Genomic DNA, 14,373 nt, shown 5'->3' with positions numbered 1-14,373 from the left:
ATATTTCCACTCAGGCATTATCAGCAGTGGCACCACCCCACCCCGTGACATAAAATGAATCCAGGAGATCAGACATACAGCAACATAGACAGAAAGCACAAATACATAACTGGATTCCTTCACCAACTCCTGATTGGCTGGCTTGGTGGGAGTAATTTGGCAACTATCCCCTGCTGGCTCTTCTTCCAGAACTTACTGCTGATTGAAATTATTTTAAAGGTGGATTGTGTTCCTTCTATTCTTACTGAGGCCTTTTGGTTAGTATCATTAAAAAAAAAACCCCTGCATTTCAGCTTCTGAATTTTATTTCAGTCTGAACAACTTCTATTTTAAATCAAAAACAAATGGGCAACCAGATCCCACAGATCATATACCCACTTTTCCAAATTAAATATAATAGCCAATATTGGTTTAATGGCAATTTATTTATTTTCAAGTAGGAAAAATGTGAGTTTTAGCTGGCAAATTACACATGTGCTGTTGACGAAACAGCTTCAGCTTCTCCTTGGCACTTATTTATTTATTTATTTATTTATTTCAACTATAGGAGAAGAATGCAATCTTCCCTTTAAAAGATTCTATGGAAACGAAGACCAGATTCATATGATATAAGGTAGAAATGATGAGCAGAAAGGTAAACCATCTGTCAGCAGGTTTCGCCTTTCAAAAATCATGTTATATCCTGCTAGAGCTCTGCCTGTGAATTAGGAGGAAAAGATTGGAGCTGGAAATGTAATAACTTATCACACTGTGTATAACTTAATCACACTAAGTAAGCTAGGTGTCTGACCCCTTCACATGTAACCTCAGAGATATGGGAGCTGGTCATCATCCTTTGGTGGTATGTTTGGTGGCTATTAGTGAAGGGTGCATCTGAGTAGTAAACCTTGCAGAATGTCCATGATTCAAACCCCGGCACCTTCAGGTAAGGCTTGGAATGTCCCCTTTCAAAACCCTGGAGAGCCACTGCCAATCAACATGGACAGTACTGAGTTAGATGGACCAATGGACCGACTTGTTATAAGGCAGCTTCCAATGTTCCAGTGATATAGTTCCGCAAAATCTGGAGAGCTACAATTTCCCCCACTCACACCTTAGATAAAGTTCATTTGTCCTGATATCTGAGGACATCAGCTGGGGTGGAAAAGGGCGTATTCTTTTAAGATGCTTCAAAGAAACACACTGGGGAAATGGTTTAGTGAGATCTTTATGCCTCATGATCCTGATGTTTTGTTTTGATTTATTTATTTAAGTATAAGCCCGTTCTTCACTGATAGCCCCAAGGCATATTACATATAATAATATTTATTTATTCAGTTTATAACCTGCCCTTCCTACCAGAGGAGCCCAGGGCAGCAAACACATCAATAGCAATACCATTAAAAACATTCCCCAAACAGTTATATTCTAAAAACCCTCACATTCCCTGTGTCAATAATTTTAGGGTTGCTAGCAACAGTTTACCCATTAAATTCCTGGGTAAACAGGATTGTTTTTAAATTCCCCCTGAAAGTCAACAATGAAGGAGACAGATCAGGGGGAGGCATTCCCACAAAAGGGGAACCATCACTCAGAAGGCCCTGCCATGTGTCAATGTCAACCAGGCAGCCTCCGGTAACCTAAGCATGAATTAAAACACTAAAAATGATATAAAACTGGATCCTAACCAATGTTATATCAAAGCTTTCATCAAAACTAGAATGGAAACAGTAAAATCTAATACACAGCTAGCATATCCTTAAAAAAAAAAATGAACTTCTTCAAAATGCTTGCACAGAGAGGCAGGTCTTCAGCTGCCTATGGAATGGCATCAGCACTGATGCCAAATGTACCTCTGGTAGTAAGTCATTCCAGAGTTGGGGTGCTGTCACAGAGAAAGCCCTTTTTTTTTGCATTCACTCCCTGTACCTCAACTGTGGGTGGGACCATCAAGAAAGCCCCTCATAGAGATTTTAAGGCCAGGGCAGGTTGATATCAGAGGAGGTGCTCCTTCACATCATTTAGGCCCAAGTCATCTAGGCCTTTATAAGTTAACATCAACACCCTAAATTTGACTCAGAAGCTGATCAAGAACCAGTGTGGTTTCTGGAAAACTAGCACTATAGGGGCCCACCTCCTGATACCAGTTAGCATCCTGACCACTGCATTCTGCACAGGTTGTAGCTTCCAAATTATCTTCAAGGGCCACTCCACACAGAGCCTGTTACAGCAATCCAGTCAGGAGGTTACCAGAGCATAGGTAACTGCGGCTAGTCTTTCCTTTCTTTGTGGCTCCATTGCTTGTACTGACTTTCAACAAAGGACCTCAGGATGTGGCTAATCTCTCTCTCTCTCTCTCTCTCTCTCTCTCTCTCTCTCTCTCACACACACACACACACAGTCAACCTCCTTTCTTTAATTACATTTTCTAAATAACATCTCTTTTAGTTGGTTTTGAAAATTTCTAAATAGAATATTCCTTTGCTTACAACAAATGACATGCCAGAAGAAGACTTTTTAAACACTTTTTAAAATTGTTGAATGCTCTAAAATGAGTTGTACACATAGCAAAATTGAAACACAAATTATCTAGCACTGTGTGTGGGATGCGGCTCTAATTCATACACTGCATGGAAAAGAAGCTGGCAGTCTTCACCCTACTGCACACATCTCCATAATAGCAGGGTATAAGGCATACAATTTCAAGGAACACCCACAATGAAAACTATATTTTCCAAACAGAGCCTTGTTTTGGAACAAGTTCAGTTAATTGACACCATGGGATTCCTCTTGAGGAAACACAGAGCATTAAAGCTACACACGTTCATGGAAAATGATAAAGTATCATCCTCATCTAGGTTCTTCTAACCTAGGACACTGGGCCCAAAATCAACAAAGGCCACAATGTATTTAGTGTAAAACAGACTGCCCAAATATTACTGCAGTGTTCCACAACTGCAAGCAAAAGCTAATAGTTATCTTGTTCAGAGCTACAGGTCTCTATAGCACTTGGGTGCATTCCATATTTTTCATCTTATTCCAACAAAAATGGAAAAGGAAGTGAAGGATGCTGGAGTTCACATTTTCATTTGTTGTCAGGAATGGAAATCAGTGAAGCAAAAATGATCAGTATTCATTCACATCATCTCTTTTTATATATATATATAAAAGTCTGCAAATGGTGTGTAATTCATGGCTTTAAAAAACATTGTTTTGACATTTCCTTTACATTGAGATGAATGTAAGTTATGTAAATGGTTACGTAGTTTATGTAAGTTGCATAACTTACATTAAATAGCAGGGAGGAGAATGGCATAGTATTTGGCAGAAACTAAACTACAGTGGAATGGAAACGGCGTTGATTGTGAAGAACACAGGTTGTGAAATCGCTGCCTTCCTACATTCCTGTTCAGAAAACACCAAGCTGTATTTAATCCTTACAAAATGTCAACAACACATCCTTCTTTAGCAAACTATCAGCACGATCCATTTCCTTCTCTTTTAAGATCTAGTAACAGTGCTGCCACACCAGTGGGAGATATGGTTCATATGAAAGAAAAGAGAACATTCAAAACACTTTGTTCTGCTCCTCATCACAGTTCTGAAAGGGAGAGGATAAAAAAAATGTTTTCCTCTCCAATGCAGTGTTGGATAGAAGACTCTAATCCTACCTCTGCCCTGCAGTGGGGGCCAAAAGGACTGGAATCCGCTCTGCTGTAACTCTGCCTGTTTGCTTGAATATTTGAATGTAAGGGGAACATGTTTTTTTCTGTTCAGGGCCACATTCTCTCAGGAGTAATTAGTCAGCGACTGCATGCAAGTGGTGAGCAGGGGCCAAAGTCAATGGTGGGCAGGGGCACTGCAGTTTTGTTTTCTTTCAGTCACCCTCTTTTCTCTTTCTCTCTCTGCCACTCCCTTCCCCCCGATTTTCCCTCCTAGCATCTTGCATGGAATCCAGGTTCCCTGACCCACATATTGGGGTCCCCAAATAAATGCATTTATGATCAGAATTTAGGGCAAGTATTTTCCATTTATAGGGCCGCCATTCAACCCGCTTGTGTCGCTTTCAGTGGTTTAAGCTTGCATAACTTCGTGCAAGATTGTGGCTACAAGGCTGTTCAGGCAAGGGTTCTCTTGCCAAGACACTCTTGTGATGTAAATCATAATATGGAAAGTGTTGGTGTCTAGATCTTCTTGTGAGGCAAAGAGGAGTACAGTAAAAATGTAGGAACAGCTCGGTTCACCTGTGTCTGACCTGAGCACATATCCCTTCAGATTTCTACAAAGGCAAAAGGTTCCTAGCTCTCTCTGCATTTGGTATACTAGAAATAAACAGCAGAAGCAGCCGCAAGAGCAAGTTAAGGAAAGCCAGATCTTGCAGAACAGGAATGGAGAATCTGTGGCCCTCAGGTTGATGAACTTCAACTCCCATCAGCCCCAGTAAGGACAGCCATCATCATCATCATTATCATTTTTAAATTTATTACCCACCCTTCACCAGCAGGTCCTAGGGTTGGTTACAACAGTTTAAAATTCGTAATTAAAAATAGAACAGAGTGCAGTCATGGTAACAGTGTGGGGCCCTGACACATCCCAGGTGTCAAAGGCCAGGTTGTTGTTTCTTTCCAATCAAGAGGCACATATATTTCATGAAATAAATAAAATAAAAATAAAAATGAGGATGTGTGTCTTCAGCATTTATTGAAAGCTGTATAGTGAAGAAGCCAGACATACAACTTAGGGCCTGCCGTGGAGAATACTCTCTCCTGGGCCACCCCAATGAACCTCTGAGGGAGGTGGAAATGCCAAGACGGCCCCCTCTACTGATCACAACAGCTGGAGGGTCTGTAGGGAAGGAGATGGTATTTCAGATATTTGGGGTCTAAATAATTTAGGACTTTAAACACTAGCATGATTGCTTTGAATTGGACCTGAAAACAAACTGGCAGCCAATTCAGCTGTTGTATGAGAGTTGTAGTTCAGCGACATCTGGAGGGCTTGTCACTCTGTGTAGAAAGAGGGGTTTCTGAACCCCTTCACATAGAAATCATCTCTATAGTGACAATTTTGGTATATTAAATAGTGGCGTCACTGCACAAAAAAAAAAAAAAATAAGCTTGAGATGCTGCCCCATGTCACAGCCAGTGCATAAGTATGTCTATAGACAAATATGTTGATGCTCTCACAAATGTTGTACAATGGTACCTCGGGTTAAGTACTTAATTCGTTCTGGAGGTCCGTTCTTAACCTGAAACTGTTCTTAACCTGAAGCACCACTTTAGCTAATGGGGCCTCCTGCTGCCGCCGCACCGCCGGAGCACAATTTCTGTTCTCATCCTGAAGCAAAGTTCTTAACCTGAGGTACTATTTCTGGGTTAGCGGAGTCTGTAACCTGAAGCGTATGTAACCTGAAGCGTATGTAACCTGAGGTACTACTGTAATGTTCAATGCCAGTGATAGAGGGGAAACTGCTGCATAAAGTGTGAAATGCACCTTATTCGTAGAAACTCCATAGAATCTATGAAAGCCTCAATAATGAACAGAAACTGTTTGAAGTTTGCTGCTTTGGGAAGGAGTGCATGCGCAAATGCCAGCGCTTGTGAAAAAATCAGTTGGCAGGCAATCGACTTAAGAACTCAATATGCATAGCTGAAATACCTTTACGTTTATCTGTAATACACTGTGATTGTGGCAAACTGTGAACTTTCAAAATTATTCCTAAAGGAATTATATAAGAATATTTTACTCCCTCCGCCCTGCAACAAAAAATATATATGGAAACACTGAAGTATGTATAGTTGGCCTCGCTGAGGGATTTGGCTGCGGAAAGAAACAAAGAAGCAGATGTGGTTCGAGATTTAGGGAAACTTTCTATTAAAATTTAAGCCATAGTGACAAGCAAAAACAGTTCATAGCCTGGAGGGGAGCAGAAGGTGGCTGAGGTCAAGGAGTCTAGCTCATATATTCTTAAGAGCCTATCTTCAGTATCATTTCCCTGACATATGTTTTCTCTTTCACGGGGGTTCTTTCATTCTCTTCAGAGGCTTTGTGCTTTTATCATGTTGTTTTCATTAGATTTATTATTAAAACACTACTATCATTACTTAAACGGTTGATCTCAATACAATAGAACTTTGATACAATAGCCTTGTAAGTTTCAAAGGGACACGTTTTGTTCCATAGTCTGCTGCTCAAGCTGTCTAAAAGAAAAACAGGGGAAGTTTGTCTTATAGCAGCCTTTGCCAACTTGGTGCCCTCCAGATGTTTTGGATTGCAACTCCCATAGCCGTGCTGGCTGGGGCTGATGAGAATTGTAGACCAGAACAGCTGGAAGGCACCAGGTTGGCAAATACTGTCTTATAAGATCTGCAAAAGGACTATATTATGACTCTATACCCTCATATAATTAAGTTACCAAAACAGTATATTGTTATTACTGTATTATTATAATTAATTAAATTTGCATACCGCCCCCTGTCCAAAGATCACAGGGCATTTCACAACATAAAAATACAAAATGAGAACACAAAATATGTAATAAAACACAAGGAAACCAATAACCCCCTTCCCACAAACACGTTTAAAAGACCATAGAATGTTAAACTCTTAGAAATCATTTAGACATTTACTGAAAACTGTGTTATTCAGACAATGTGTCATGCTTTAAAAATATGTTATTGCTGTTGCTTTGAAATTAGTGGTGTTGATGGAATACAAAATAATAAAATACCAGCTTTAATAACAGAAATATGAAAATGTGAATTAAAAAGTACAAGGTTTTTCCTCAGACTTCTCAGTTCTTATCCACTGAAACTAGTAAAACCTTTCTTAGTCAATTTTGTCTTTTGACAGTTCTTTTCCCACAATAGTAGTGCTGTGGAAGCATTCTCTGATTAATCTAGGTTTGCTATACCTTCATACTAACAGAATAAGACACGCAACAGGTCAATGAATATCTGTCTTTATAATATATATTTTCCCACAGAGGTGCACACTTGAAATTTATTCTGTGGACACTTTGGTATTATGGGTCAATCAATTTCCTAATGGACAATTAGCACAGTCCTATACATGTCTACTCAGAAGTAAGTCCCACTGAGGTCAGTGACGCTGGCTCCTAAGCAGGTGTGTGCCATACGGATGGAGAACCTGTAGCCCTCCAGATGTTGTTGGACTCCAAATTCCATCATGCTTGACCACTTGGCCATGCTGGTTGGTGCTGATGGAAAATGAAGTCCAATAACACCTGGAGGACCACAGGTTCCCCCACTCTTGCAGACTAAAATACATTGAGAGCATTTTCCAGAGGTTCCCACGTGCATGGTATCTGTACACCCATTTCAATAAATTTTCTTGAAATAACTTTGCTCACCAAATCCCTAAACTCTAGGAACTGCCATGATTTTTATTTATTTTTTTGGAATTGGTGTGAAAATTACTGAAATGAAAAAGCAGGCACATGGTAGACAAAAAGTCATTTCTCCCTAAAGTAGTTTTTCACACCAAACTCCCAAACGTCTTTGGAAAAAAGGTGGACAATCAGACCATGGGAGGTACTTTAAAGGATACAAGGAAAATATGCATACATGTTTTTGAATTGCAGAGTAATTCTTACCGGTATTCACTCAAAAGTACGAGTTCAATAAGACTTAACTCCTAAGTAAGTGTTATAGAGTTGCAGCATATGTATTTCCCATGAATGTTATAGTTGAAATTGTAATCAGCATGTAATTTTCATTCATTGTAAGTGCCAACGTCAAGAACATGCTCAATTCTCACCTGTTAGGTCTAGTGACAACAGTACCATCCTATGTGTGTCTACTCAGAAATAATGAAACATACTTCCAAGTTAAGTGTCCATAGGATTGCAACCTGAAATGATTTTGATATATTATGTGTGTTTCTGCCCTTGTGTGTTTTTAAAAAAAGTTTTATGATTTTATTGTTGTTATTTTTTTATGTTAGTCACTTTGGTTGTTTCTTATGAGGCAAGTTAATACATACGGAAAATGGGACAGATTAATACCACCTTTGAAATATGTCAATATCCCTCACTGCCCAGAAAGATAGACCAACTGGATTTTTTTTAATAGAAAAGAGACGTTCTCATTAGGTCATATGTAGTATGCATTGCTACAAGATTTGAATTGTACATAGCTAGATAATCACAGAAGATGACAACAGATTCCTCTTCAGTAATGTAATTTTCTATAGCAATTCTCACTACAAAACGTAAATGACATTTTCTGTATAAAGCAGTAATAAAATAAGGGAAACTTGCACCTCAGATGAGCAAAACAAAAAAGAGAACAGCTTCTGGTGTTCAATGATGCAATACTTTTTTATTTTAACTTGCTGCATTTAGGAGCAAAACACATTCCAGGAGGTTGAAAAGCTTGCAGGTTACTCAAAATCCAATCAATTCAAGAAGAAGGAGAACAGAGCATAGTTGCATCTTATCATGCACTGAAAAGGCCAAGGAAGAGCCATCCTCTCAAGTAGCTGATGCAGTGAGAGCTCCCCCTTCTGTATTCAGCAATGAGAATGGCTAGCCACATTAGGTGTCAAGAAACAAATAGCTAAAGGATCAAAACTGTTTCCACAGAAATCAACTATAAAGAACCACATTCTTGAGTGGAATAATTTGTGACCTGGATTCAAATTATTTCACTGTAGTCATAATATTATGCACACAATTATGTGATAAGGAACAAATATTTAAATAGAAAGGTTTAAGTTATAGGTGTCAATGGAGCTGAGCATTTTACTATATGAAGCCTTATGCTAAATCATGCCTTTTCCTCTGGCTGGTGGCAGCCTTCTAAGCATTCAGGGACAGGGATTTCTCCAACCCTGCCACATGAGCTCCTTTACTAACTGGCAGTGCTGAAGGCTGAACTCAGAACCATAGACATACAAAGCATATGCCCTACTACTGTAACTATATTGCTGTTGAGCCTATTGAATTAGCTGGCCAGTATAAGTCTAAATGAATGAATCTTAAGCATAATGAATGTTCATTGGGTTGGAACTATGAAGAGAAAGAGGAGAGATGTTTTATTATGAGACCAATTAGCTGGCACTCTCCTTTTAAAATATTTGCATACTGTTTTATCTTTTAAAATCAAAGGTGGCAAAAGCTGAAGCTGCAGAAAAAGTAATGTAGTGAGCATATAAAAAAGCAAATAGGCAGGCAATGGTAAATAAAAAGAATTCTAACCTTTAGTCCACTTTGAACAAGCTTGTGAATGTCCAGAAATGGCTCCTTGATTAAATCCCCTTCAGGTGTGAAAATCTTTACATATCCCTCTTTCTCCAGGATGAACAGGCGCTGTGATCCATCTCCACAATGTGTTGCTCCAACAGGCTGCCTCAGCCCACTTGCAACCTCATGGATGCAAAAGCAGTTGTGTTTATGCTTCCTTAAAAAAAGTAATAAAACACCATTTTTGTTATACCTATAGATTACTACCTCCCTATTTAAAATTTCCTGCAAGAAAAGCAATATGCAAGAAATCAGAACATGTGCTACAACAGGCAATGTCTTGCTCCTACTATTCACAAGGTCAGCTGTATTCAGCAAGGCAAGCAAAGGCAATGTTTGGTATCACATATTTCAATCTGAAGGTGAGGTAGCTTTCAATCTGACAGGAAGTGACTGAGGGAGATGTGACAACATGCCTCAGCTGCTGGCTGCCCAGTCCCTTGTAAGCCAAATTGCTCACCAATAGTCCAGGACTGCTATGGGAGCTAACAACAGGACTAAGGTCTCCTGATATCTGAGAATCTCTCTCAACTATTTGGACACAGGTACTACCTACAGGTAGGTGACATCACTCCAGGTGAAGGAAGGAGGTAGAGGACAGCTACAAGTGGGGGGGGGGGGTTGAATAGAGAGGTAGGGAGGGAGCATTTAGAGGTTTGGGTTGGAGATTTTGGCCTAAATTAACTAGAATTGAGGAGGGGAACTGCCACCTGTTGAATGTGTGGCTTATTTGTATTTGTTGTGCTCTGCTTCTGTGTTCGCACACATAGGATTGTGGTGCACACAATGGTAAGTGGAAAGTAATGGACAGATGCATAACTGACCCATAATCTTACTTAAATGCAACATGCGCTTAATTTCTAAATGCCAACATATTCAAACTTAAATTAAAAACAGCACACTATTTGAAAAAGGACTAAGACTAACTTTTGGAATTGTTACAATTAACAGTAATTATAAACAGAACAAAGCCCAATAGCTTGTAGAGATAATATATACAACAGAATGTATAATACATAACATATTATTATTAAATTGTGTGCATTATATAATACACTAGATATTACAGGATAATATAATACACACCTGCATAAATACTGTTTACAGATTTTTTTTCCAGAATTGGAGGAATTAGGGGCAAATATACTTTTATCTGGATTTTAACCTTTTTTTTTATAAAAAAAAAAGCACGAAGTATTAACCCAAGGGGTCAATTGGCCATCATGGGGTAGTATAGATGTTAGAATTAAAACTGAACTTGGAAAAAAGAAGAGAGAGACTGAAGCAAATTTATGAAAAATGAGACTGTCCTTTCAACTCCAAACTCATGCTGACCCTAATCTCTCTGTGTTCAAAACACAGGTTAAATTTCCCATTACCCTGTGATGAGTACTAAATACTGAACACATAAGAACCCTTCAGCCTGTGGGGGAATATTTGCTGTACTAAACTTAAATGATGGAAATCCATTTTTGGTCATAAGTGGATAATGTAGAAGAGGGGCAAAACAACAACCAGGAGTGGTTAACTGATAAGAAATCAGAGGGGAAAATCAAATTACCAACAATTAAATTTAGATAACATTTCAGATAACACATCTGCAATGTATTTGATCCAGAATGAAGTCAATGAATCATTAGTAAAGTACGTATTACACAAGAATTCAATACATTATAAAGAATGGACTGCTAACAACAGCAAGAGAAGGCAACATCTGGATGACACAGCTGGGAAGCAAAAGCAAAGACTGACTCAACTCAATGTCAACTACAAAGATTTGTCAGATTTTTTAGATTAAGCAGTATTTATCTTTATGAACCTGCTGATATCTTCTACTCTGCCATATTCGTCCATCTGGTCCAAATAGTTAGAAGCTGGTCCTCGAACTTGTTTTCTTGGAAAATCTGGAAAGCACAAGCCACCATCTTTTCTTGTATAATAGAAGCAAAAATCATCCGCTGTAGTTTGGAGGAAACCTTTAAAAGTGAAGGAAAAAATGTTTAGCTTATTAATGAATATGGATATTTTGTTCTTAAATATACAAATAGCCTTTGTATAGACTAAAAAGGAGAATTTTTAAAACATGCCTCTCGTCTTGCAAAAGACTCTCTTTAACATGGACAAATAAAAACAAACAAATCTTCTTGTGGCTTATGATCAGAAAGTTCAGGAGTACAATGAATGATCTCAAATACTTGAGAAATTAACAGAGAAATGAATGAATTGTATTTAAAGCTAGTCCTACTCAGAGTAAACCTACTGAAATTAATGGGTCTAAGTTAGTCATGTCTATTAATTACAATGGGTCAACTCTGGGTATCAATAATCCAATGTTTCCATTTTAGGAATTACACCGATCAAGGAATCTACAAACATAAACTTAAAAAAATTATTGCATGTGAGCATCTTATATACCGTTATTGTGGTTTTTTTTTAAAAAAAGAATGTAATATTGATTTTCATTTGTATTTTCATTCTGCTACCTATTTTACAAATGATTGTTGCAAAAGGCCCATCAGTGTAAAAACCAAGGGTAAACAGCAAGAGAATTTATGATACATTAAAACGTCATGGCATATGAATGCCTTAGCAATTCTTAAAGCCACTTAGATAACACCAATGAAGATAATAGAGCCATTTACAGCAGTTACTAAAATCCCTAACTATTGCTCTATGAAATAACACTCTCTTGTGAACACTTGCCATTTCTCCACTAGCTCCACCTTTAAATTCCAAAACACTCCACCAGTAGATAACAGAGAAGCAGAGCACCTGGGCAGCCACAACAATTACAGACTCTGGTCTAGTCACTATCTCATAGCCTAACAGTGCAATCCTAACCATGCCTGTAAAAGAAGTAAATCCTACTGAATTCAGTGGGGCTTACTCCCAAGAAGCTATGGTTAGGCTTGCAGCCTAATTACCTCACTTTATTTTGAGGATAAAAGAGAGGGCTAGTATGCCACCCTAAAAACTTTGGTGGTAAAGTGGGTAAAATGTATTTTTTTTAAAAAAATAACCTGCTAAACATTTAGCTGAAAGCATTTAATATGCATGGGTTTTGTCAAACATTTGTTACAAGTTTATTTTTCTTGATTGGTGACTGCATATTTGCAGTGAAACACCATCTCATGAATAAATAGATCAAGAAAGAATCTGATTAGAAGACATGCCAAAAAACTCAGCATTAGAGTCAACAATGAATAAAGCACACCACAGTGCTAATGTATTTACAAAAATAATTTACAGAAACAATTAATGGCAGGATATCCAATATCAAAACAACAATAAGGCACAGTCAGTGTGGTCTCATAATACAACTGACTGCCTGAGATGGAGTTATACTTCTACCCAGTTTGCTGAATGACAACTTTATATGGATGCATTATGTTTCAGTTTTTTGGCCCATCTATGGTTTCTCATTTGCCATTCCTAGGAATCTAATCCAGATGAATTTTCATTTTACCCAATAATACCAAGCTCGATCCCCCTGCAGAACTCATATTTCCATCTACCTATGTGGAAATTGTTTGCCCCTTAATGTTCTCCTCTCTTCATCTCCCTTTCATTATGAACATGTAATTCTGAACTGCATCTATATGGCCAATGAATTCTGTGTTTGAGGTGATCCCTCTTCAGCAGCAAGTCACATCCTCCCCATACACATAAAATAAAAGGCTTTCCCTCATGAATCCTTGCAACTGTACTTTGTTAACGGTGCTGGGAATTGTAGTTCTGAAACTACAGTTCCCAGGATTCTTTGTGGGAAGCCATGTCCTTTGGATATATGGTTTGGATGTGACCTCACAGACAGAAACTGAGGTGAATTGTCCACCTGTCCAATGCTTATCCACCTGTTTCTATAGATTCCCCTTGTCAATCTCAGGGTCCATCCAGTGTCACAGGAAGTCACAAAGCCCCATAGCCACTATAGCACAGTGATTAGAGTGTTAGACTAGGACCTGGGCAAAACCAGGGTTCAAATCCCCTGGGGTGACTTTGGGCCAGTCAATATTTTATAGCCTAACTTCCCTCATAGGGTTGTTGTGAGATAAACATGGAGCTGGGAACTATGTATGCCACCTTGAGCTTCTTGGAGGAAAGTTGGCATAAAAATACAATAATAAAGAAGCAAAGCCTACTGCCTTTTCAAGATCTTGACTCCCTCACTCTTAGATTTCTGCTTCTACTACTTCTTCTGCTCACAATCCCTCTAGCGTCACAAAACAGATCAGCCAAGCACAGACAAAGGCTCTTCCTAGTACCCTGTTCCACTGTTACATTAAGGGAGTTCATCCAGTAATTGCTAGAGACTTCACCAAGACACCACTTCCAGCACTAAAGTCCCCTAGTGCTTGAGAGATAAGGATGCTTAGGCTTCACTCACTGATATGGATATCCAAATATTTGAGGTACTTCATCACAGATAGAACCATGAAAATGTGGTGCAGACAAAGTCCAGGGCACCCTGTCTGGAAGGTGGCCATGTTTATGCCTCTTATCCCAGAGGCACAATACAACATCTACTCTTCTTCATAAGAAAAACAAACATGATAATAGACAGCAAACCAAGCCACAGCTCTGAGGAAACACGAGGATTTATATACACTAAAACCAGTCTTGAAATGAAATTGACAGAGGGTGGCATCCAATGAAGTGTGTCCGCTAGTGTAAGGACTTTGGAAAATGCAGTTGAACTTTTGCTCCCTCTCGTCTCCCAGTATGCTCCCTAAATCTGCTATGGGTTTACCCATAACCCTCTAGAGCAGATCTGGGGAGGGCACAGGGGCACATGGGGAAAGGAGCGGAAAGGAAGTTCATTGTGCAAACAGAAATACTAGGAAAAAGTACTTAGTTATGCACCACTAGAGTTTCCAAAGGCATTCAGGATTGTATCTTCACTTGCAGAATGCAACTGGTACTCTGCAGTACTAAGGTAGGCTTATAATTGAACTGTGATGAACTCCATCTCCTCTCACTGGGTTAACTTTTCTACTGCCACTGGACAGTGATGCATTCCCATAAGTGCTTGTCAACAATTTTTATTTTTATCCATATTTTCTAGCTCAACTAGAAAAGAAGGGTTTAAATGTGTATTGCTTATGCATTTGGAACATGTAGGGAAGAGG

General features: G+C 38.8%; 2 protein-coding genes across 6 annotated transcripts in view; one reads left to right on the top strand and one right to left on the bottom strand.

Moving 5' to 3' along the window:
* The window catches only part of HHIP (hedgehog interacting protein), a 73,889-nt gene that overhangs the window by 41,856 nt on the left and 17,660 nt on the right, over window positions 1-14,373 (bottom strand). For all 5 annotated transcript variants that reach the window (XM_083457306.1, XM_083457307.1, XM_083457308.1 and 2 more), the window contains exons 3-4: window positions 11,064-11,220; window positions 9,200-9,401 (exon numbers count right to left, since the gene is read on the bottom strand). In XM_083457306.1, the coding sequence (XP_083313432.1) occupies window positions 9,200-9,401; window positions 11,064-11,220 (359 nt within the window). The remainder of the gene's footprint in view (window positions 1-9,199; window positions 9,402-11,063; window positions 11,221-14,373) is intronic.
* ANAPC10 (anaphase promoting complex subunit 10) overlaps window positions 1-14,373 on the top strand; it is a 118,737-nt gene that overhangs the window by 98,809 nt on the left and 5,555 nt on the right. The gene's annotated exons all lie outside the window — the stretch shown is intronic.

Source organism: Podarcis tiliguerta (genome assembly GCF_965153285.1).
Source record: "Podarcis tiliguerta genome assembly, chromosome: 9".
In the NCBI taxonomy this organism is placed as follows: domain Eukaryota; kingdom Metazoa; phylum Chordata; class Lepidosauria; order Squamata; family Lacertidae; genus Podarcis; species Podarcis tiliguerta.
The sequence above is the reverse complement of the archived record's forward strand: the minus strand, read 5'-3'. Positions and strand labels throughout refer to the sequence as shown.